The 20,292-nt window shown below is 51.7% G+C and overlaps 10 protein-coding genes across 10 annotated transcripts; 5 read left to right on the plus strand and 5 right to left on the minus strand.

Annotated features, from left to right (window-relative positions):
* The first annotated feature begins 51 nt into the window (after window positions 1-51).
* On the plus strand, window positions 52-2,256 carry EDD37DRAFT_339485 (putative cytochrome P450). Its single transcript, XM_062811674.1, has 5 exons — window positions 52-410; window positions 478-541; window positions 608-626; window positions 680-1,613; window positions 1,661-2,256. Exons 1-5 carry the CDS (start codon window positions 308-310, stop codon window positions 2,134-2,136), a joined length of 1,596 nt encoding a protein of 531 aa, XP_062672208.1. The 5' UTR covers window positions 52-307; the 3' UTR covers window positions 2,137-2,256.
* Window positions 2,257-2,464: 208 nt separating this feature from the next.
* On the minus strand, window positions 2,465-4,124 carry EDD37DRAFT_339683 (ATP-dependent RNA helicase fal1). The gene is made up of 3 exons (XM_062811675.1): window positions 3,975-4,124; window positions 3,671-3,925; window positions 2,465-3,623 (listed from the first exon to the last, which is right to left on the minus strand). The coding sequence occupies exons 1-3, from the start codon at window positions 4,003-4,005 to the stop codon at window positions 2,710-2,712; spliced, it is 1,200 nt and encodes a 399-aa protein (XP_062672209.1). The 5' UTR covers window positions 4,006-4,124; the 3' UTR covers window positions 2,465-2,709.
* Window positions 4,125-4,374: 250 nt separating this feature from the next.
* EDD37DRAFT_679574 (MM3350-like domain-containing protein) lies at window positions 4,375-5,563 on the plus strand (the record flags this gene model as incomplete). Its single annotated transcript, XM_062819689.1, has 3 exons — window positions 4,375-4,698; window positions 4,764-5,039; window positions 5,097-5,563. The coding sequence occupies 3 exons, from the start codon at window positions 4,375-4,377 to the stop codon at window positions 5,298-5,300; spliced, it is 804 nt and encodes a 267-aa protein (XP_062672210.1). The 3' UTR covers window positions 5,301-5,563.
* Window positions 5,351-7,160, minus strand: EDD37DRAFT_339841 (Oxidoreductase, molybdopterin-binding domain-containing protein). Its single transcript, XM_062811679.1, has one exon. The coding sequence runs from the start codon at window positions 6,680-6,682 to the stop codon at window positions 5,600-5,602; it is 1,083 nt and encodes a 360-aa protein (XP_062672211.1). The 5' UTR covers window positions 6,683-7,160; the 3' UTR covers window positions 5,351-5,599.
* A 137-nt stretch (window positions 7,161-7,297) lies between these two features.
* Window positions 7,298-8,812, plus strand: EDD37DRAFT_562104 (cytochrome P450; the record flags this gene model as incomplete). Its single annotated transcript, XM_062813900.1, has 2 exons — window positions 7,298-7,562; window positions 7,614-8,812. 2 exons carry the CDS (start codon window positions 7,298-7,300, stop codon window positions 8,810-8,812), a joined length of 1,464 nt encoding a protein of 487 aa, XP_062672212.1.
* Window positions 8,813-8,835: 23 nt separating this feature from the next.
* Window positions 8,836-10,762, minus strand: EDD37DRAFT_339839 (uncharacterized protein). The gene has a single exon (XM_062811677.1). The coding sequence runs from the start codon at window positions 10,516-10,518 to the stop codon at window positions 8,860-8,862; it is 1,659 nt and encodes a 552-aa protein (XP_062672213.1). The 5' UTR covers window positions 10,519-10,762; the 3' UTR covers window positions 8,836-8,859.
* A 275-nt stretch (window positions 10,763-11,037) lies between these two features.
* Window positions 11,038-13,283, minus strand: EDD37DRAFT_339888 (permease for cytosine/purines, uracil, thiamine, allantoin-domain-containing protein). The gene has a single exon (XM_062811681.1). The coding sequence runs from the start codon at window positions 12,838-12,840 to the stop codon at window positions 11,095-11,097; it is 1,746 nt and encodes a 581-aa protein (XP_062672214.1). The 5' UTR covers window positions 12,841-13,283; the 3' UTR covers window positions 11,038-11,094.
* Window positions 13,284-14,398: 1,115 nt separating this feature from the next.
* EDD37DRAFT_693265 (Anhydro-N-acetylmuramic acid kinase) lies at window positions 14,399-16,245 on the minus strand. Its single transcript, XM_062820057.1, has 2 exons — window positions 15,267-16,245; window positions 14,399-15,217 (listed from the first exon to the last, which is right to left on the minus strand). The coding sequence occupies exons 1-2, from the start codon at window positions 15,926-15,928 to the stop codon at window positions 14,539-14,541; spliced, it is 1,341 nt and encodes a 446-aa protein (XP_062672215.1). The 5' UTR covers window positions 15,929-16,245; the 3' UTR covers window positions 14,399-14,538.
* Window positions 16,246-16,728: 483 nt separating this feature from the next.
* EDD37DRAFT_589363 (hexose carrier protein) lies at window positions 16,729-19,050 on the plus strand. Its single transcript, XM_062814491.1, has 3 exons — window positions 16,729-17,250; window positions 17,346-17,842; window positions 17,896-19,050. The coding sequence occupies exons 1-3, from the start codon at window positions 17,122-17,124 to the stop codon at window positions 18,842-18,844; spliced, it is 1,575 nt and encodes a 524-aa protein (XP_062672216.1). The 5' UTR covers window positions 16,729-17,121; the 3' UTR covers window positions 18,845-19,050.
* Window positions 19,051-19,649: 599 nt separating this feature from the next.
* EDD37DRAFT_626971 (uncharacterized protein) lies at window positions 19,650-20,193 on the plus strand. Its single transcript, XM_062816340.1, has one exon. It carries the CDS (start codon window positions 19,681-19,683, stop codon window positions 19,909-19,911), a length of 231 nt encoding a protein of 76 aa, XP_062672217.1. The 5' UTR covers window positions 19,650-19,680; the 3' UTR covers window positions 19,912-20,193.
* The last annotated feature ends 99 nt before the right edge of the window (window positions 20,194-20,292 follow it).

The raw sequence follows: 20,292 nt of genomic DNA on the forward strand, positions 1-20,292 counted from the left end.
TGCAAATGTCCCCCTGGAAGCCTCATTGTGGGACGTTACGGGGAGAATCCTGTCACGGACTGGGACCAGCCTAACGCATCGTGGGACACTGCAAAATGCAGTGACCCGGAGCTCTGCGGGGAGGAACAACCCTCAATTCTGGTGGGGAGAGGCAGCTGGAAATACCCCAGGTCTCCCCGCGATCGTCATCAATGGCCCCCAGTCTCTACCATTTGTGCACGACCATTGTCTTGTTCTTCAACAGGACTTTGGCGCAACTTTGTTTTCGACATCTCCCGTTGAAAGTTGACGATCCAGAGCCAGAGCAATGGCGTTGACCACAGTTCTCCCAGTTGCAGGTGGCCTCCTCTGCGCATTTTTGTTCTATGCCATTGTCTTCGTCGGGCGACGAGAGAAAGGTCTACCTCCAGGTACGTCAACGTCCTTCGGCGTTCGCTTCGGCCTGACGCAGGCTTGTCTCTAACGCTTCCATAACAGGCCCGCCTACCGCTCCAATCATTGGCAACGCTCATCAAATTCCAACGAAAGGATCCTATCTGAAGTAAGTTCACCCATGCCACCATGCAGTATCTCTCCTACTTTAAGACTAACCAGCACGGCTGGTCAGATTCACAGAATGGGCCAAAGTAAGTTACTTGTTCCTTCCGTGCGTCAGACCTGAGGCTCTAAACCATCGCAGACCTATGGCGGCATCTTCTCACTCAAACTCGGCCCGGCCACGGCCATCGTCCTCACGGACCGACACCTAGTCAAGCAGCTCATCGACAAGAAATCTGGCATCTACAGCAATCGTCCCCACAGCTACGTCTCGCACAACCTGATCACAGGAGGCGACCACGTCCTGATCGCGCACTACGGCAAAGTGTGGCAGCGCTATCGTAAAGTTATCCATCAGCACTTCATGGAAAGCATCGTGATGAAAGACCATCTCCCTCTCCAACAAGCTGAGGCAAGCCAGTTGCTGCACGACTTCCTGGTCAATCCCTCCCAGCACATGTGGCATCCGAAACGGTACACAAACAGCATAGCATGCGGCACCATCTGGGGCGTGCGCAGCCCAGACATCGACACTCCGCATATGAAGCGCCTCTATGACTTGATGGAACACTGGTCGGTAGTCATGGAACCCGGTAACACCCCACCAGTTGACATATTCCCATTCCTGCACTACATCCCCGAAGCGGTGTTCGGCAACTGGCGCTCGCGAGCAAGTGACGTCGGCGATGCCATGAATGGGCTTTACGGTGATATGCTGACGGGTCTGGAGAAGCGGCGCGAAGCCGTGGGACCCAAGTACAGTTTCATGGACAGAGTGCTCGATCAGAAGGACAAGCTTGAGTTGACGAGGCATCAATTGTACTTTTTGGGCGGGACTATGATGGAAGGTGCCAGTGACACCAGTTCAAGTATCATTCTTGCTGCGATCCAGGCGTTTATCAAATGGCCTGAAGTCATGCACAAAGCACAAAAGGAGATCGACAGTGTTGTTGGAGAAGACCGCTCACCAGTGTGGTCGGATTATGCGAGTCTACCTTACATTGCTGCCACCGTCAAGGAGGCAATGCGCTGGCGTCCAGTGGTTCCGCTAGCATTTCCACATGCTGTTGACGAAGGTGTGTACTTAGAACTCCCAAGTATTGCACTGCTGACATCGCAACAGAGGACTGGGTTGACGGTTATAAAATCCCCAAAGGTTCTGTGGTCTTCATCAATGCGTGGGGCATGCACCACGACGAGAAATACTTCCCCAACCCTGACGTCTTCGATCCAGACCATTACAAAGGTGTCACGGCACTGGCATCTGAACTCGCCCAGGCCAGCAATCCAGACGACAGGGATCATTACGGATACGGTTCAGGGAGGCGTCTGTGCCCGGGCATTCACCTTGCAGAAAGAAACCTGTTCCTTGCCATTGCCAAGTTGCTCTGGGCATTCGACTTTGCACCAGGAAAGAATGAGAAGGGAAATGTCGTCGAGCCAGACATCGATCCTACCACAGGCTACAGCGAAGGCTTCCTGGTCTGCGCGAAGCCGTATGCTTTGGATGTCAAAGTCCGATCAGATAAAAGACGTGAAACGATCCACAAGGAGTATGAGGAGGCAAAGAGAGACGTCTTCGCATCGTTCGACAGCTAGATGTCAACTCAGAACCACGGAACACAAGAGGCTGCACAGTGGGGTCATTGGGTTGGGGTGAAAAGATACCTGAAACTGGATGACTGGGAACGATAGCTTGAGCCGTGCAAGCAAAAAGCTTTTTGCGGTTCGGAAAAGTAGCATTCTGAAATGTGTGAGCAGCGCTTTTGGTGAAGGAACAATGCAGAACCAACCTTTTAGCTTTCAGCCCATTTCCATCCCTAACATTCTGATACCTGAATGAAAGACTTTGAGGTGACAAGCACCAGATCCTGGCCACAATCGACCAACCCATATTCCCAGCTCGGCGCGGGAAGTCTGGTGAATAGTGATAGCGCCAGAGGCTCCCAGAAGGAGCCCTTTTTCGGCCGACGTGCCCCTGTACAAGCTGTATTTGCCCGTATAATAGTCGATCCAAAATCTGAAACCTGTCCCGACTGAACTTGAAGCACTTTTCCGGCGAATTGAGTGAAACGGCTATTGGGATCCATTTCAATGGACTGAGTTGATGAGATCTTCTCTTGCATGCCATCATAGCATAATTCTTTGAGATTCTGCGCTGCGACCCCACTCTTAAGTCAACAAGTCAGCAACGTTCATCGGCATCTCATCGATCTGTGTGGAATAGTAGAGCTCGATGTCGCGCAAGATTCGAACATCATCACTCGTAACAAAGTTGATGGCAACACCCTTGCGACCGAATCGGCCGCTTCGACCGATACGGTGGATGTAGTTTTCTCGGTTGCTGGGAAGATCGTAGTTGATCACCAGACTGACTTGTTGGACATCGATACCACGTGCCCAGACGTCGGTGCTGATCAAGACTCTGCTGTTGCCTTGTCTGAAGTCAGACATAATACTGTCACGCTCCTTTTGTGGCATCTCTCCGTGCATGCTACTGACGGTGAAGTTCGCCTCACGCATTTTGTCGGTCAACCAGTCAACCTTGCGCCGAGTGTTGCAGAAAATGACGGCTTGTGTGATTGTCAACGTGTCGTAGAGATCGCAGAGAGTGTCAAATTTCCATTCCTCCTTTTCGACGGCAATGAAATATTGCTTGAGTCCTTCAAGAGTGAGTTCATCACGTTTGACCAGGATTCGGACTGGGTCGGTCATGAACTTGGTGGTCATGTCGAGAACATCGTAAGGTAGAGTGGCGGAGACGACTACAACTTGCGTCGCAGGGGGAAGATATCGGTACACATCGTAGATTTGCTCTCTGAACCCGCGGTTAAGGAGTTCGTCTGCTTCATCGAGGACCAGCATCTTGATGTGTCTTGTTCGGAGATGTCGTCGTCGAATCATGTCTGCTACTCGGCCTGGTGTACCTGATACCACGTGTTGACCATAGTCGAGTTTTCTGATGTCTTCGCCCACGTTCGTTCCTCCGATACAGGCATGGCACTGTACATTCATGTAGTCTCCTAAAGCCATGATCACGCTTTGGATTTGAGTCGCAAGTTCTCGAGTCGGAGACAGGACCAGTGCTGTGATTTGTCAATATAGACCCGGGCAACGTAGGCTTCATGCGTACCTTGTGTCTCACGAACTGACGTTTCCAGCACCTGCAGGATACTGATCGAGAAAGTTGCAGTTTTACCCGTGCCTGACTGCGCTTGCGCGATGGTATCTCTACCCTTGCAGATCTGAACGATGGCTCGAGATTGAACGGCAGATGGGGACTCGTATCCGTAGGCGTAGATTCCACGCAGAAGGTTTTCTTTCAAATGCATGTCCTCAAAGGTCGGCGCAACCGTCACCTCTTTCGAGGTCGAGAACTCCATGCGGTCTGCAGTCTGAATGAGCACGGAATGGGTCGTCGCTGGATCATTACTTACCCTCCGCATTGCGGTCAATACCTTCCGCCATTCTGATGCTAAGACAAATACCAATTTGAGAACTTGTTGGTGGAAGAGGTAAGTGTAGAGTTGATGGGTGCGTTCAAAGCCTCATATCGCAGTCGCAACAGAGAAAAAAGTCCGCGCCGCAAGATACAGTCACGTGACGGTAAATGCACGTGATTTGGTGAAAGCGTTCAACGCGCTTCTGGAAGATCAACGTCATACTTGCAGAGAGTCGCGTCGCGATGTCCTTCCATCTGATCGCGTTTCCTGCTTGCTCGCTCAATCTTGTCTCTACTCGTACTAATCAATCGAATCAGGTTGTAAAGTCTGCTTCAACCATCCACTGATCTCACAGTCATCTATTTCCTGCGTGTCCCACTGACTCGCGCCCACCATGCCAAAAGTCCCGAAATCAGGCAAAACGCAGCGCAAGGACCCTCTCCAAGGTACCCGCAAGTCTGCATCGACAGCAAAGACCAATGGAGCCAGCAAGCCTCCCTCAGAAGACCACCCGCCAAAGTATCTTTTCCAATGTGCTTTGGTCGACAGTGAAGACCCTATGATAACACGCATGTTGTCAGTGCCCTCCACTTTCACATTGGACCAGATGCACGATGTCATGCAGATTTCTTTTGGATGGGAAAATTCCCATCTGTGGCAATTTGAGTTGCATAGCATCTTCTCTAGCGAGGACGAGGAGGATGACGACTACGAGATGGTGAGCCTTCCCGCAGGATACTCCCAGGGATAACAGATCACGCTAACGAGCACTTGACCCTGCAGGTTGGGAACATGCCGCTACTGACTTTCATGAATGACCCGAGAGATAGGGCCTCAATAGATCCCTCACGCGCAGATACATTCAAACCTACTTCTTGGAAGCTCTCCGACATATTCGAGAACGAAAAGTATCGTTCTAAAGCCAACCTCAGATACATGTACGACTTCGGCGATGATTGGGAGCACGACATCATATTCCTCGGTATTGAGGATCCAGGACTTCGCAAAGCTTTGATGCCTGATGCCGAGTACAATCATCCCCTGTGTTTTGGTGGAGAAGTATGATCTTTGCTGACCGTACTGTCTGACGGCTATTACTTGGGCTAACCTCTCCAGGGCCATCCGTGTGCTGAAGATTGTGGTGGAGCACCAGGTTGGGCCCACCTCAAATCAGTGCTCACCAAACCACGAGCGCGTGATCCAGAAGATCTCAAGGACTGGTACAAGAGATACTGTACCAATGGGGACCCCAAAGGTCTCGACCCTTACAGATGGAACATCTTGGATGTCAACGACCGACTCGACCTGCTGAAAGCCTGATGTTGGCATCCAACTTTACGCGCGAGTTTGATCTTCTGCGTACGCACCCTGCTGAGAATTTTGCCTCGAGGCTATCCGACGCTTCTCTCTTCACTTTGCAAAGTATTGTCGCCCTGTCCCAGTGCAGAGGGCAGATGTCCCATTATGCCCCAAATTCTCTCCGCCTTGCGCGCTTCAGGTTTGCTGTAGCACCCATGGCTTTCTTCATTCCCTGTCGTTATAGCTAGCATGAGAGATGGTAGCATGAAGCCTCGTGCTCCATTCAGATTCTTTTATCGAAGACCAACCCATGCCTTCTTTCACTTGACGTCTGCGGCTTCGACCACAATATGGACAGTATGTACGTGGTTTCGACGACCACGAAGGGGCTGCTGCAAGCCGCTGGAAGATGTGGCCCGAGCCGTGACGTTACAATCACCCACAGGCAGCTGCAAAGTCACCGAGAACTTTTGCCAACTGAAGTCGGTCTGCTTCCCAACATGCGCATCGTTGCAAACTCCACCTTGGTCAGCACTAACCTCGACGCTTCCAACACCATCGTGACTCCAGGCCCATCCTTGTATCTGGACATTGGGTGCTAACACCACAGCATCAGGTGCCGGACACGTGATGATGGAATTGACTTCGACTTGCCAGACTGGTCGCCGTCTCAGGCCATGCGGATCAGTCGGATCTTGTTCGTTGTAGAACACTGTTGTGAATGGACCGGGTGCTCTAACACTCTGCAGAGAGATCTTGCAAAGCCACTTGGTGCTGTTTGTCCCAAACCAGCCTGGCACGACCAACCTGACTGGTCCACCACGCTTCTTGGTCAATGGCTTACCATTCATCTCATACGCCACAAGGACTTCTTTGCTCAAAGCCTTCTTCAATGGCAAGTCTTTTTGATAACGATCGGCTTTGACGCCCGCAAACTCGCCTGAGTCCAGGCCTTCCGACCAGATGAAGGATGCCTCTGGTAATGGGCGGGCGTGCATCAACAGCGTGTACAGTGGTACTCCAGTCCATGTGACGTTTCCAATCCGCGAGACAGCTTCCGTAGGAGGCTTTATTGGACTTCCATAACACTCATGGAACGCAGTGAGAGTGGTTCGAGGCAGTTGACGAAGCTGATCCAAAGACTGTGCGAAAGGACGCTGTACCAATCCATCGATCGTCAGAAGCCAATCCTCGCAGTCCACCACGGCAGCGCCCATATGGATCGTCTGGAACAGGTCGTCGTCAGATGTATAGAATTCATTCAGATGATGAGGAGCCGATGGGTGACGAATGAAGAAGCCAGATGGATGTAGCCCTTTGAAAGCACGACGCTCCTCCCCAGCAAGAGGCGCTTCCGAGAAGGGGAAGTCGACCACCTCATCAGCTGCCAGTACAACGGTCATGACCCGAAGTGATGGATGACCATCACCTCGTTTATAGATGTCTCGTCCGAAAGACAATCTTCACTTGTACCGAGCACAACCACTTGGTCGGCAGAACTGTGGCACAATCATGGGTAACAGTCGGGTGGCTTGAGAGATACACCTCGGCATCGTGAGGGGTCGTTGCTTGAAAGTATCCCCTAAAGCATAACTGTGGGGTTTTACCTGTGGGGTTCGAGGACGGCCTGATCTTTTGGCGCTTGCTTATATTGTCCTGATGCTTGTCGTTGCCCTTCGGTCGGAATATTTCCCTGCATATATGATGGGCGCACCGAAGCTGAAAAGATAACGGTCCAGACTCGGAAGAGGGCAATTTCTGAAGTACTTACGAGCAAATCCTCGGATTCACACGGAAGCCTTCTTCTTACAGTGTCTAACATAAGACTTCAAGCGTTCCCTAGCAGTCGTATTGACGTGTTTGCAAAGATGGTTTCAGTTGCGGGCTGGACGTTTCTGTTGATGGCATTCGGCGTCGTCCTATTTGTGCGCGGCAGGCAAGGCAATCGTGGCAAACCCCTTTCAGGACCTCGCGGTTAGCATGACACATTTTGTCGAACGATGTGCCACTTCTAACCAATGTCTGCAGGGATCCCAATTCTCGGAAACCTCCTACAGGTCCCGCCGTACCATTCTTGGCTTAAATTCAAGGAATGGAGTGACCAGTACGGTTCTATCTTTCGAATGAACATTGCCGGTCGAAAACATGTCGTTTTGTCCACAGAGAAAATCGCCAATGACCTTCTACGAGAGCGAGGATCATTATACTCATCGAGAGAGTACCTGCCTTTTGCATCAGAGTTACTGTCGAATAACCTTCGACCACTGTTCTTGCCATATAATGGTGAGCCTAACCCAGAGCATGTCTGAATATTGACTGACGTTTCACGTGAAGACCTCTGGCGACGCGGACGCAAACTTATGCATCAATTAACCATGCCTGTCGCGGCCGACTCCTACCAACCAGTCCAAGAACACGAGTCAGTCAAGCTTCTGGCAGCAATGCTGAGAGAGCCGACCAGATATGAGCGTTGGTTGGAGCAATACGCCTCTGGCGTGGTCTTTAGGATCGGGTTCGGTCGCTGGATCGAAACGGGCAGGGAGAAAGAGTTCCTCCGGATCGTCAAGGTCGGAAAGGAGGTCGAGCGAGTCGGCAGTCCGGGTGCATATCTTGTTGATACCCTGCCGTTCCTGAAGTACATTCCAACCACCCTGGCTCCATTCAAGCAAGAGGCTCGACGGTTGCGTGCTGAAGAGCTCAGCCTTTTCAGACAACTTCAGAATGACGTGCGGCAAGAAATGCGCAACGGCTCGGCCGTGACTTCGTTCACCAAGACCTTTCTCGAGAACCAGAAAGCTTACGAACTTTCGGACGATGAAGGTGCATATGTCATTGGGACTTTGTTCGAGGCTGGCACCGGCACCACTGCTGCGGCCATGATGTCGTTCTGTCTTGCCATGTGCCTGCATCCAGAGTGGCAGAAGAAGATTCAAGAGGAAGTCGACAGCGTCGCTGGGTCCCGCATGCCAGACTTCGAAGATATCCCACAGCTACCGACGGTACGTGCTGTCATCAAGGAGGTCATGCGCTGGAGACCGGTCACTGCAGGCGGAGTGCCGCACCAACTCATCAAGGACGATGAATACCAGGGGTACTTATTTGAAGCGGGAACAGTCTTCCACGCGAACCAGTGGGCCATTCATCGAGATCCGGAATTATATCCAGACCCAGAGGCCTTCCGACCAGAGCGGTGGTTGAGTTCGGAATTCCCTCAGACCTATCGTGAGCCGCTGAACAAATTTCCCAATTTGCAGAATTTCTCCTGCTTCGGGTTTGGGCGGCGTATTTGTCCTGGACAGAATATTGCGGAGCGGTCGATGAACATCCTTACTGCGCGAATTGCTTGGGCATTGGACTTGCAAAGGAAGGTGGATGCAGAAGGAAAGGTGCTTCCCATCCCGGAATATGATTATATTGCCGGGTTCAATGTACAACCGCGCCATTTCGACTTTGAGATTGTGGCCAGGTCTCCTGAGCGGGCTGAGGCAGTTGCTGTCGCCCTTCGAGAAGCCAAAGCAGGACGGCTTCCTTGATTGCTAAGTGCTATGTTAGAGCTGACAGTATCGGGACATAAACCTCATCATGTATATGTCATCGTTTCGGTAACAAGGGTCACAAGGCAGTCGCCGACTCGTTTGAGCAGTACGTCTTCGCTGGAGGTCCCCTCAACAGCTGCACCATACACTTGGTTGAAGCGAAGGTCAATTGAGTTCCACCAGCTGTTCAGACTCTGGATGTGGCCTTCGACGCTCCATCCTGTTTCTGACTTGATATCTTCCAGTATGGTGACCAGTGCTGCTCGTTCATCCTCTGCCACCAGAACCAGCCCTGCGGTAGCAAGTAGTTGTACTGCGTTTGCCCATGCAATGGTGAGGCGATTGGTGATGCTGTTACTGACGATTTTGCGGCTGAGAGCGAGTGCACGCTCAGAGACCTCATCAGCTACTGACCGATTTTGTCTTTCGGCCGGACCATGATTCGGAGATGCTACGAGCAGCAGCAGAGACGCCACTTCAAGCATTTGTGTCGCAGCACAAGCAGCAGGCGACGCGTAAATTAGTCTCTCGAACGGACATGACCGGCCTTCTGGAGGTAAATGTATGATAGGATGCAATGAAGGCGGTCGGCCGGACTCATGTTCACTCAAGTTCGCTGACAGCTTGCGCCATCTATCAAGCAGGTATGGCTGGTTTGTCGACTGGTGGGAAGACTGTCGCGCATCACACAGCAGGTTGTGAGTTTCGGCGAGGAGCAGAACAACTTGATTGCACCAAGAATCAGGCTCCCACTGCTGCCTCGGGTCGGCTGGCCGAAGCGAACCACCTTCGGGGAGCCACATCGTCGTATCCAAGGATGTCTTCTCTGCTCTGGCTACAGAGGCCAACAGATCCATTCGACAGTAGACCCAGAAGCAAGACTGACCAACGCCTCCGCACAAGCCATGCCAGCCTTGGCTTGCGCATAGAGAGAACGTCCCTCGCAAGTGAGTGTGCCAATCCAGACTTTTTGCATCAATCATCTCACAATAACCGGTCAGAAGGCATGAGGCGAATACTGCGGCCGATCCGATCAGTTGTGGGTCGTCCAGTGCTTGTGTCAACTCTTTCAAGGCATGATTGTAGTAATCTAGAGCGAAGATGGAGCTCTCGCGTGCCACTAGGCTATACTGTTTGGCGCAGCTAGCGATGATAGCTCGGAATAGTGATATATTGGACAGTGCCAGATGCGGAACGTTTCGAGACCAGTTGCACTTCATGTCGAACATGTCAAACCATGGTCCAATAATGCGACAATACCGTTCCAGGAAAAAAGCTTCTGTTAAATCGGTGATAGGCATGCGAGTGGGTATGCCCGCCTTTGAACTGGAGGGACTTGCCCATGGTCCGTCTCGGGAAGTAGCTGGAGATGAAAGGCCTGCGGTGTCATATATGGTGCTCCTTGGTTTTGGTTGACTCTCAATCACTTCATAACGTGATTCGACACGTTCGTTCTCAGAGACAAATGAAAGTCTGGATGCTCGTTTTACTGGCTCACTCGGAGGGGGGAGGTCTGGCAGGCCAGCCTCCCTAGGATCCCATTGCTTTGCTCGGAACGGAGCCAGTGCATTGTAAGAGCAGGATAAGTTATCTTGCCAACATTTTTGGCAGGGTTGTTGACCATCACATTTCACATGCCTTTTCCTGCATTCAATGCAGGATATCCTGGTTCTGGAGTCTGTTCCTCTTCTAGAGCGCTTCATACAGAGTTTAGGTTCATGAGAGGGACGATCCCATCTCGGGAAACAACAATCAATGAACAGACTGTGCCGTTCAGGTGGAATGAGAAGAGGAGTGAGCTTTCGATATGCAGGAAACAAGAGTGGACTGAATGGGGCACTGACCACCTGCAGGAAGTAATAGCCTTGCCAGATCTTGGCTCACTGCTGCTTTTGCCCAGGCCAACGCTGGTGATTGTGAGGCTAGGGCGGCCACATCTTCTCCTGCGCCCTCTTCGCGCCGAATTTCAATATATCAGTACAAAGATTGTCCAGGCTCATCGAGTAGAAGCTTTATTCAGAAGATGCGAAAACATAGATTCATCTGTTCTGGAAATAAAGGTAGTACATTCATTCGTAGCTATGCCACACAAGCACGAGAAGCTCGTATACGAGCATGTCTATAGTTTTCCGCCGAACTGTGCGCCAGCCGTACGTGATAAATAGTAAAAGATACCCCTCCGTTATCCACCCGCCCTGGTTCCTGATGATAACAACCTTTTAAAGGGAAGACTTATCGTGCTCCGGCAGATTGTACCCAAGCAGAGTTGTACGGGATATTTAGACTTCGAAGAACTTGGTAACCACGCTTGGCCTCCGCTCAGCGTAGCTAGCCCGACGTTGCTGGACATTCCTGGCATCTTGAGCCGCAATGATGTCCTCACCCGTCTCGGCGTGGTCCATCATGGACTCGGTGTGTGGGAAGAAGCGATTGAAGCCCCAGTAGAAGAGGCCGGCGGCGACGAAGGAGTAGATGTAGCCGATGTTGTAAAGGTGTTGGCCGCCCACAGACACGCCGGTCTTGTTACCACCTGCTACAACAATGTTGTTGACGAAGCCGGGTAGTGGAGGAATACAGCCGATGATAAAGGCAACGACAGCGCGCCAGTTGGTAGCGAATTTTGGTGAGTAGCGGTAGATGCCGTGGAAGTTGTACATGTCCGGGACAGACACCTTACCGCGTCGGACGATGTAGTAGTCGCACATGAGAATAGAGGTCATGGGACCCAGGAAGATGGTATAGCCACCGAGGAAAGCAAGGAACTCTGCGGCTGATGCGAGGATCTTCCAGGGAACAAAGCCCCAGCTACCAATGACGGCGGCAAGCAGTTGACCACGGCGGATGTTGATGTACTTGGGAGCGAAAGACATAAGGTCATTGGCCGCACTGATGGAGTTGGCCGAGATGTTGATACCAAGGGTGACGATGATCAAACCAATGGCGCCGAATGCGGAAGCGGCACGACCACCGTGAGACCCGGACGAGGACCAGTCACCGACGATTACGATGGGGTTCCAGATGATTTCGCCATAAGCTGTCTGAGATGCTGCGGCGGTGAAGATGCCGAGCAGGCCAACGATGGTGAAAATGACGGGGATGACAATGGCTTGGATGTTCTGTGCGCTGGTTTTGTTGGCGTACCTCGAGAAATCGGCGATATTCAGGCCCAAGGTGGCATAGTTGCCCAAGACTCCGTTGAGATTGGCGAAAAAGGCCCATGCAAGAGCGGAACCTTTCAAAGTGGTGCCTTGAGTGATGACCGTACTGTTACTGATGGTGCCGCCAGCCTTGTGCAAAGTGGACCCGAAAACGGCCAAGAAGATGATCGGTGCGATAATACTCTTAAAAGCGAAGAAGTATTGGACCTTGGTGTAAGGAATGCACAGGAAGGGAAGCTGAAGCAGGAAATAGAGCACAAAGCCACACATTCCTCCAGTGGTGATGCCCTCACTTTCGGGGATGTGGTTGGGGATGTTGGCAAAGCTGGGCCAGATGGCTGTGAGCAAGACGGTCATGCATTGGCCGCCAGTGGTGGTTTGGACACCAAGCCACACAATGGCGAGGACGCAGCGGGACACGACGACAAAATAGCTGAAGTAGTAACCAAAAGGCATGCGTGCGAGGACCGGGAATGGAGTGTGAAGAGTGGCACCCATTCTGCCGTTGATGGTGATGACGAGACCCATGATAGTGTTGCCGAGGACGCAGGCGCCGATGGCCAATTTCCAGCTGAGGCCGACTGCGATGATGGAAGAAGCGACTTCCCAGTTGGAGACAGCCCAGGCATCGGCCATCCAGTAGGCGACGTAAGCGCCCCAATTCCAGGTGCGCTTCGATGGTGGGATCGGGTCGAAGTCGGCATTGGAGGCGCCCTTTGTGGCAGCAAAGCTGCTCTCCTCTTGACGGACCTCAAGGCTGAAGCCGGGCAGGCGTCTCTTGAGGCCGCTCACGCGACCAGCCTCGACAGGCTCATAGGAGGTATTATTCTTGTCATCGTAGACGGTCTTCTCATCGGGAGACTCCATGTTGAGTGATGGTGGTGGTCCTGGTATATCTCGAGTGGACTCGATGCAGACAAAAGCCAGAACGAAGGAAAGTAAAAGTAGTCATATATATTTTACAGGTTCAGCTCGACCTCTTCATTCCAAGTGGGATTATTTTCCCCAATGGGCCAAATGCTTAATGACGTGCACTCCACTGTGTAAGTCTAGGTCGTCGCAAGCCTTACATTTCGTGGCACGTCGATCTGATAAGCATCAAAAGCTCTTTTGACTGGCTCTTTTCTTTTTAGTAATGCACCGGTCTATGACAGACACAGTCCTGGAAGATAAGCGCCAGGATCGTGACAGAATCGATTGGGTCCATGGGTGAAGTTTGTTTCGAAATCTGCAAATCTGGCTGGGATCTTACTTGCAGTTATCGTGCCTTGCGAGATAGCGTAGAATTCTGACGATTCAAGAGCCGAACTCCAATTCTAGGCGATGTATACCTCTGAAGAGCAGGGGGAACCGATCTCGATTCGGTACGGAACGTATTCTTTGGTCAAAGCTGGGGTCAACTTAAGCGAGGACGGGAGATAAGACGCCTGGTGAGCGAATGACAGCATTTGGATCGCAGGTTGGCCGCGTAAAAAGATGTGTTGGCCTGAGGGCAACTTGTGGCCTCAGGTAGATTCACTAGATTGCCCTTAGGGCAAGCCGTGTATCCCGGGCATCCACCTACCACCATTTGGCCTAGAACACAGTAGACAGCAAGGCTTGCGAGATGGATGCGTCCTGGAAGCGATGGGAACCGTAGTATTGCGATCCCTTTTCGAGACGCTAGACATGGGCCACGGACCAGATGAGGGAAAGCTTTTTGGAAAGAACGATAGGGTAGAAGAAGGATTTTGTTTGGTTGACACTGAATTGGTGACTCGATGTGATCGAGTAAACCGGCCGAAATGCCAAGCCTGAACCTAGCCTTGTCGAGCCTTGCAAACACCACAGCCACTAGACTCACTACAGCTTGCCCTTCTTGCCCTACGGCCAATTTCATCTGCGCGGAGTAGTGACAATCGAGGAGGAAGACCCATCTGCGCTGTGCATTAAGACACACGCGACATCGGGCAAGCCGACCAGCAGCGAAAGGCTTACTTCTACTCTCTGACAACCTGGCCGCGGAAGAGACGGAGATCGGCTCGATAGCATGATTGCTTCGCCACCAGGTCCGCCGCGCAATCGTTCTTGTTTACGGTTCGGCTCCAGCGGCTCATCAATACCCTATCTCATCTCTTCAGATCGACGGACCTGGGCTGCCTCAGATGACGTCTTCCACGAAATCAACCTCGTAAATTTGCTATTGGAAATGCGGTCTTAGAGCTTGGCGTGGGCGGCCAAAGGGCAGATCTATCACGGTGGGTGAGGACAGGGCAATGTCGACTCTCTACCGAGCCTGTGAACTGGATATTATCCCTTGGACACTACAATCTATTTTACATCTCGGCTCGGCAACTTTTGCAGCATTACTTACTTAGATCGATTCTTATCTTTGACGGAACGCTGTGTGAACTCTCTGCGAATATGTGTACACCTCCTCGAGGCGAGCACGGCAATGTTGCACAGCCCTTGAATATACTGACAGTTCTAATCTAGATTCCTTTGCTAGCCTGGCCCTATCTATCTCGATCCAACCGAAAATGTCGCCGTACTCCTACCAAGATACAACTCCTTTCGAAGGTCCATCTAGGCATGACCATTCCCATTTGCTGCGCCATTCGTGGCTGTTCGGACAATTTCCATCTGGAGCACCGGGTCCATCCTGCGTTCCAAAGGATAGTTCCCCCAGAAGTCCTGAACATGTTTCATAAGGCGATGATATGAGAGGCCAGAACCGGGTTGAATATGGCCAATGATACCGGCTTTGGAAGACTCGACTCTCTGAGGAACGATCAGCGACCGCCCAACAACACACTCGAGTCCTTTGAAACCGAAGCTCATGGCTTCTCTTGAGCCTGTGGGAACACCAATCTCATCCAGGAAAGCAATCTTGGTGTTCGGCATGCGTTCACGAAGGTAGTTGATGATGTTCTGGTTGTACGAGCCTCCTCCACCGAGGTAGATCTCGTCGATGCCTCCTTTCGGTCCCCATCTCTCGTAAGCATCTGCAAGAGCCTTTGCTGTGATTCTCGTGATGGTAGCGACGCAGTCTTCGGGAGTCGCACCCTTGGCCAGCATCCTTGCGCAGATCTCTTCGCCCATGGTGTCACCAAATGTCTCTCGTCCAGTCGTTTTGGGAATGTCATGGACGAAATAGGGTCCCTTCAGCACTTCGTCGACGATGGATTGATCGACCTTGCCCGCAGCACCCATCTTTCCGTCCTTGTCGTACTGCTGAGCGCCATTGGTGAAATACCGAACAGCGCTTGAGACAGAGTCAGTGGTTGCTCAAAAAGAGAATGATATACACTTACGCGTCAATGAAAACATTGCCTGGGCCGGTATCAAAGTCATAGCCAAGCTGAGGATCACCTTTGGGCAGCATGGTGATGTTGGCAATGCCTCCAATGTTCTGAACAGCTCGATTCTTGGTCGGGTGTGTGGCGCAGAGGCCGTCCCAAGCAACGAACAATGGACAGCCTTGCCTTCCAAGAGCCATGTCGCTGACACGGAAATTTGACAAACTGGTAATGCCTGTCTTGGCGGCAATGATGGAGATTTCAGCCATGTCAAGATGGGCTCGTTGTGGGTTGCCTTCAAACATCTCGGGTAAGGGCAAATGCCAGATGGTCTGGCCTTGACCGGCGATGAGGTCGACATCGTTCTCCAGACTGAACCCCTGCTCCCGTGCGAATTGGATGATGGCGTTTGCTGCAAATTCTCCTAACTGGATGTTTACGATTGAGATCTCCTCGGGTGTCGTTTTGTTCTCCTTGATGAGCCTCATTACTCGGTTCTTGAGCTCTCCGTCGAACGCAACTTCACCAGCGTGAAGAAGCTGCATCCTCAGCGGACTGTCGGGACTATCTTGGGTGAAATGCATGTGTGTGATATCAAGACCATCCATTGAAGTACCTGCATTGGTGCCGAGGACCTTGAGGCTCAGCGGCCTTCCAGTCCATTGTGTGATGGCCATCTTGTATCTGTGAAGTAATGGCTAAACAAAACAAGCAGTCCAAGAAAGTGAAAGGTCTTATTGTGTTTGCGGTGATTGAGGGAAACAGAAAAAGGAACTCAAGAGACATTATATCCGGAAAGAAGCCTTGCCTTGCCCCAGGGTACCGGCTTGCATTACCATCCCAGGCGACGCATGTTTCCCCGAGTACTCCGAGCACTTACAGCGAGCGATACATCCAAACGTTGGGTCCACGCCCGACCAGTCAAATGATATCGACCAATTTCAACCAAAACCCGCATTTCGCAACAGTTGTTCGAGGATCACAAGGAACTAATGACCTTGAGCTGGAAAGAGAGATTTTTGAACAAGATCTGCAACTAAGGTTGCTTCAAATGAGTACTCACCCCACTTCTGTCTCGAAAAAAGGTCGTTGCTCAGGGTCCGGAAGCATTATTACCCTGGAAGGTAGGGGATCCCGGTGACAAAGTTTTATGACACCCCATACTTCAATGATGAAATGGAGATTGCCCCAGAGACCAGTGCCTTGGATTGAGGTTTCGAGACCCGGTGACCTGCAGACACATGGTGAAATAACCACCGGAACATGTTTACCGTCACTTGGGCCGACAAAAAGGGCCCCGTGGAGGATGGAAACATGGATGAAGCGGAGGACAGACCCAAACCGAATTCGGATATTGGTTGCCGGACAGGTTGAATATAGTTCCTCAGCGTGAGCCTGATTGGCCCAAGTGTATTATCTTGACCATATACGGTTACAAACATCTTGTCTGACTGACTTTCAATAAAATCCGAATATCGACCACCCTCCCTTGCCACTTTCCTCCACTAAAGAAAAACACCACGGCTCATCTGATACCATCACTATCCCGCGACTCTCATAGTCTCCGGCTTTCCCCTCATTGTTATGTTATGCATTGACTTCCGCCGTAAAGACCTTCCTTCCAGGGTAATCGTGGCGGGTTGACACTCTTTCCGATCTATACCACGCGGTTGCTACTCCGAATACCTGGATCTGCCCTGCAGGGGCTCCATCATGTCAGTCTGTATATAATCTGGGGTTGATCACCCCCCCGGACGCAGATATTTCTTCTCCTCTCAGAGCATCAACGAGTCGTCTTGAAGACAGCAAGAATTCTCCTACACTTATTCTGTTCATTTGTGCGGCTTCAAAGCTCAATCTCATATACAAAATGGGCGTCTTCGACATGAAGTTCACGCCCTACACCAATTGCATGGGTCTGGAGGGTTTCTCACTCCAGATGTCCATTGCGACCATAGCAACCTGTGCCTTCTGGTTGTTCGGATACGATATGTCCGTGGTACGTCTTCTACGCGGCGAAAAACTGTGCCATCACAGCAAGAGTCTTTCGCTTTGTCGTCGTTTGTACCGATACAGCTTTCTAATGATTTACAGATGGGCGGCGTTATCACAGAAGATCCCTTTCTTTCGGTCTTTCCCCAGACAAAGGATTCTACTATCCAAGGCATAGTCATCGCTACCCTTGAACTCGGCGCTCTTTTCGGTGCCATTGCCTGTATATTCCTGGGTGACAAGTGGGGACGACGGGGAACTGTGTGGGTTGGCATGCTGTTCATGGTCGTCGGCGGCACACTCCAGGCTTCAGCATGGTCCATCGGCCAATTGGTCGTCGGTAGACTGCTGTCCGGCATCGGTCTGGGTCTGCAAGTCGCCACAATCCCAGCATGGCAGTCAGAGTGTGCCAAACCCAAGTCAAGAGGTCGATGGGTCATGATTGAAGGCGGTCTCCAGACCTCCGGCGTTGCCTGCGGCCAGTGGGTTGGTCTCGGCTTCTTCTACACCAGCGGCCAGATCCAGTGGCGCATGCCAGTTGCCATTCAGCTGATCCCAGCGACCATTGTTTTCTGCTTCATCATGTTCCTTCCTGAGAGGTGAGTTACTCACTTCACTTTGACTTAATGATCCACTAACCAATACCTCGCAGTCCTCGATGGCTCGTCAGCCACGGCAAGTTCGAAGAAGCCAAGACTGTCCTTTCGAAGCTGCGCGGCCTTCCCATCGACCACCCCGACTTCCTCTTCGAATACGAGAGTATCTTGGCCAGTCACGAGGCGCAAAAGGCAGAGGCTCCATTCCAATACAAGGAACTTTTCCAGAATGGAAAGACCCAAACTTTCCGCAGAATGATGCTCGGCGTGTTTGTGAACGCTGCTCAGCAACTCTCCGGAATCAACATGGTGTCGACCTATGCCAACCAGATCCTGGCCAACAGCTTCGACCTCAGCCCCGGAATGTCGCATCTCATCGCCGCCTGCGGAGGCACAGAATATGCCATCTGTTCACTTCTGGCTGTCCTTCTGATTGAAGGTCTCGGTCGCCGCAAAGCATTCATGTTCACTGCGACAGGCATGGCCGGATGCTTCATTGTCATTCCCATACTCCTGTCCACTACCTCGCGATCAAATCAACTTGCTGGCGCTGGTCTTCTCTTCCTCTTCAACACGTTCTTCGGCCTGGCCTGGGTCGGTGGTCCTTTCCTGTACGCGGCTGAAATTGCTCCGCTCCGCGCTCGTGCTCCTTGCGCAGCTCTAGGATCAGTCGGAAACTGGACATTCTGCTTCCTCGTTGTCATGACGATTCCAGCCTCATTCGCCAACTTGGGTTGGAAGACCTATATCTACTATGCCGTCTTCAACGCGGTCTTCGTTCCCATCATCTATTTCTTCCTTGTTGAAACAAAGGGCCGGTCGCTGGAGGAGCTGGATGTCATCTTCGCCACGCCCGGAGACCCGGTCAAGAACGAGAAGCGCTTGCCTCAAGATATCTCCATCGAAGCTGCCAAGGCTGCGCTCGGCTTGGATGACGCTCCTGCCAACAAGTCGGTCGATGAGGTGGTGGAGGTCGACATGCAGGAGAAGTCTGTCCATCACTGAGTTGGGCATTTTCTGTCAGCTCTACATCTTAGCAACCCGGAGTCGCTTGATTCTCTGGTCCCTGGTGTTCTGGTATTGACTTGCCGGATCCCACATTTGCATCCTGTATATCAGACCGTGTCGTCGCCATCTGGATAGACCATATGTCTGCCCCCGAAATCCCATATACTTAAAGATACTCTTGGTATAATCTGTGACATTACCTCTCAGTTCTCAAGCTCATTAATGCCTCTTTCATCTTTCCTTGACGCTCTGCCCACGTACATCGCCGTCGCCATTCGTTGTTGATTGTGACGCCAGTCACTTATTGTTGTTGTCACTCATCTTTCGGGCATTGATTTCAATATTCAGTCGTTGTCCACCACGTCAGGTACGCCAGCCTATTAACCCTTGTCCGCAGCGTCCATGTCGCGCAGAATCAGTCCTACCTGTTGTCGTTGCCCGTGACGTTCATCCCCTCCCCTTGTCGCCTTTGCTCATGGCGCTTTTTTTGCACGTACTACAATGCATATCTTGTAGCTGCCCACCACGTCCATTGCAGTCTGTTTCACAATGACCTGTTTGTCCGTGGCGCTGTTCCCACGTGTAGTGTGGCTATATTTTCAATTTTGCCCTTGTCCGCAGCGCCCTTACCATGCCCATTAGGACGTGTTCCACAATGACCTTCTTGTCCGTGGCGCCTTTGATGTCTGCATCATACTGCATGACTTGTCGCAGTCCACCACGTCCATCATAGTCTGTTCCAGAATGACCTTCTTGTACGTGGCGCCTTTAATGCGGGCACCACACTATATGTCTTGTCGCTGTCCACCACGTTCATTGTACTTGTTTGTTCAATGAGCTCCTTGCTCGTGGCGCTTTTCCCACGAGCATGCCATCCTCTTCTCAGATACTCAGCATTACCACTTTGTTGCTTACCACGTTCATTTCCCCCAGCCGCTGATTGCTCCTGGTGCTGCTCCCGCACCCAACCCAAAACTTGTCATGTGGCTGTTAGTCGCGGTCATTGGCTTGCTGGTTCACTGTGGCCAGGGGTGCTCAAACAGTTAGCTCTATTGGCTGCATGAGTGCGCGTGGCGTCCCACAGACTCCTAGTAATGTAGTCCCTGATACCCACGGCGCTTTTGATGAACGTAACAAGCTCAATAAGCAAGGCGCTCCCGTCGCTGGAGATCTCCTTCCCTGCCTTTGCGCGTGGCGCCTATACCGCAGTAATTTAGTTCGCATCACCAACAGCGGCGGCATCCCACCTGTTTAACAGTTAGCTGCTTTGTCCTTGCCCGCGGCGTACTCATGGTACTCTTCAGCCTTGTCTGCTCTCAATGTAAGTGACGCTCTTCTCGTATTCATGCTGGTCACAGGTCATTTGAGCACCACAAACTTCACAAAAACAAGAACAGTGGGAATGAGAAAAGGTGTTTACGAAAGGAAAAACGGTTCTCTATCTA

The sequence above is a fragment of the Exophiala viscosa genome (assembly GCF_022695815.1).
Source record: "Exophiala viscosa unplaced genomic scaffold EDD37scaffold_3, whole genome shotgun sequence".
In the NCBI taxonomy this organism is placed as follows: Eukaryota; Fungi; Ascomycota; class Eurotiomycetes; order Chaetothyriales; family Herpotrichiellaceae; genus Exophiala; species Exophiala viscosa.

Excerpts from the sequence above, each read along its gene's own strand:
- EDD37DRAFT_339839 (XM_062811677.1), bottom strand. The coding sequence starts at position 10,518 with ATGAAGCGCTCTAGAAGAGGAACAGACTCCAGAACCAGGATATCCTGC.
- EDD37DRAFT_626971 (XM_062816340.1), top strand. The coding sequence starts at position 19,681 with ATGAGCTCCTTGCTCGTGGCGCTTTTCCCACGAGCATGCCATCCTCTT.
- EDD37DRAFT_339683 (XM_062811675.1), bottom strand. The coding sequence starts at position 4,005 with ATGGCGGAAGGTATTGACCGCAATGCGGAGG. Across the intron at positions 3,926-3,974 it reads TATTGACCGCAATGCGGAGG|ACCGCATGGAGTTCTCGACC; the intron begins GTAAGTAATGAT and ends TTCAGACTGCAG. Across the intron at positions 3,624-3,670 it reads GTCAGTTCGTGAGACACAAG|CACTGGTCCTGTCTCCGACT; the intron begins GTACGCATGAAG and ends GACAAATCACAG.
- EDD37DRAFT_339485 (XM_062811674.1), top strand. The coding sequence starts at position 308 with ATGGCGTTGACCACAGTTCTCCCAGTTGCAGGTGGCCTCCTCTGCGCA. Across the intron at positions 411-477 it reads AGAGAAAGGTCTACCTCCAG|GCCCGCCTACCGCTCCAATC; the intron begins GTACGTCAACGT and ends CTTCCATAACAG. Across the intron at positions 1,614-1,660 it reads TCCACATGCTGTTGACGAAG|AGGACTGGGTTGACGGTTAT; the intron begins GTGTGTACTTAG and ends ACATCGCAACAG.
- EDD37DRAFT_339888 (XM_062811681.1), bottom strand. The coding sequence starts at position 12,840 with ATGGAGTCTCCCGATGAGAAGACCGTCTACGATGACAAGAATAATACC.
- EDD37DRAFT_589363 (XM_062814491.1), top strand. The coding sequence starts at position 17,122 with ATGGGCGTCTTCGACATGAAGTTCACGCCCTACACCAATTGCATGGGT. Across the intron at positions 17,251-17,345 it reads TCGGATACGATATGTCCGTG|ATGGGCGGCGTTATCACAGA; the intron begins GTACGTCTTCTA and ends AATGATTTACAG. Across the intron at positions 17,843-17,895 it reads ATCATGTTCCTTCCTGAGAG|TCCTCGATGGCTCGTCAGCC; the intron begins GTGAGTTACTCA and ends AATACCTCGCAG.
- EDD37DRAFT_693265 (XM_062820057.1), bottom strand. The coding sequence starts at position 15,928 with ATGGCCATCACACAATGGACTGGAAGGCCGCTGAGCCTCAAGGTCCTC. Across the intron at positions 15,218-15,266 it reads GGCAATGTTTTCATTGACGC|CGCTGTTCGGTATTTCACCA; the intron begins GTAAGTGTATAT and ends CTCTGTCTCAAG.
- EDD37DRAFT_339841 (XM_062811679.1), bottom strand. The coding sequence starts at position 6,682 with ATGACCGTTGTACTGGCAGCTGATGAGGTGGTCGACTTCCCCTTCTCG.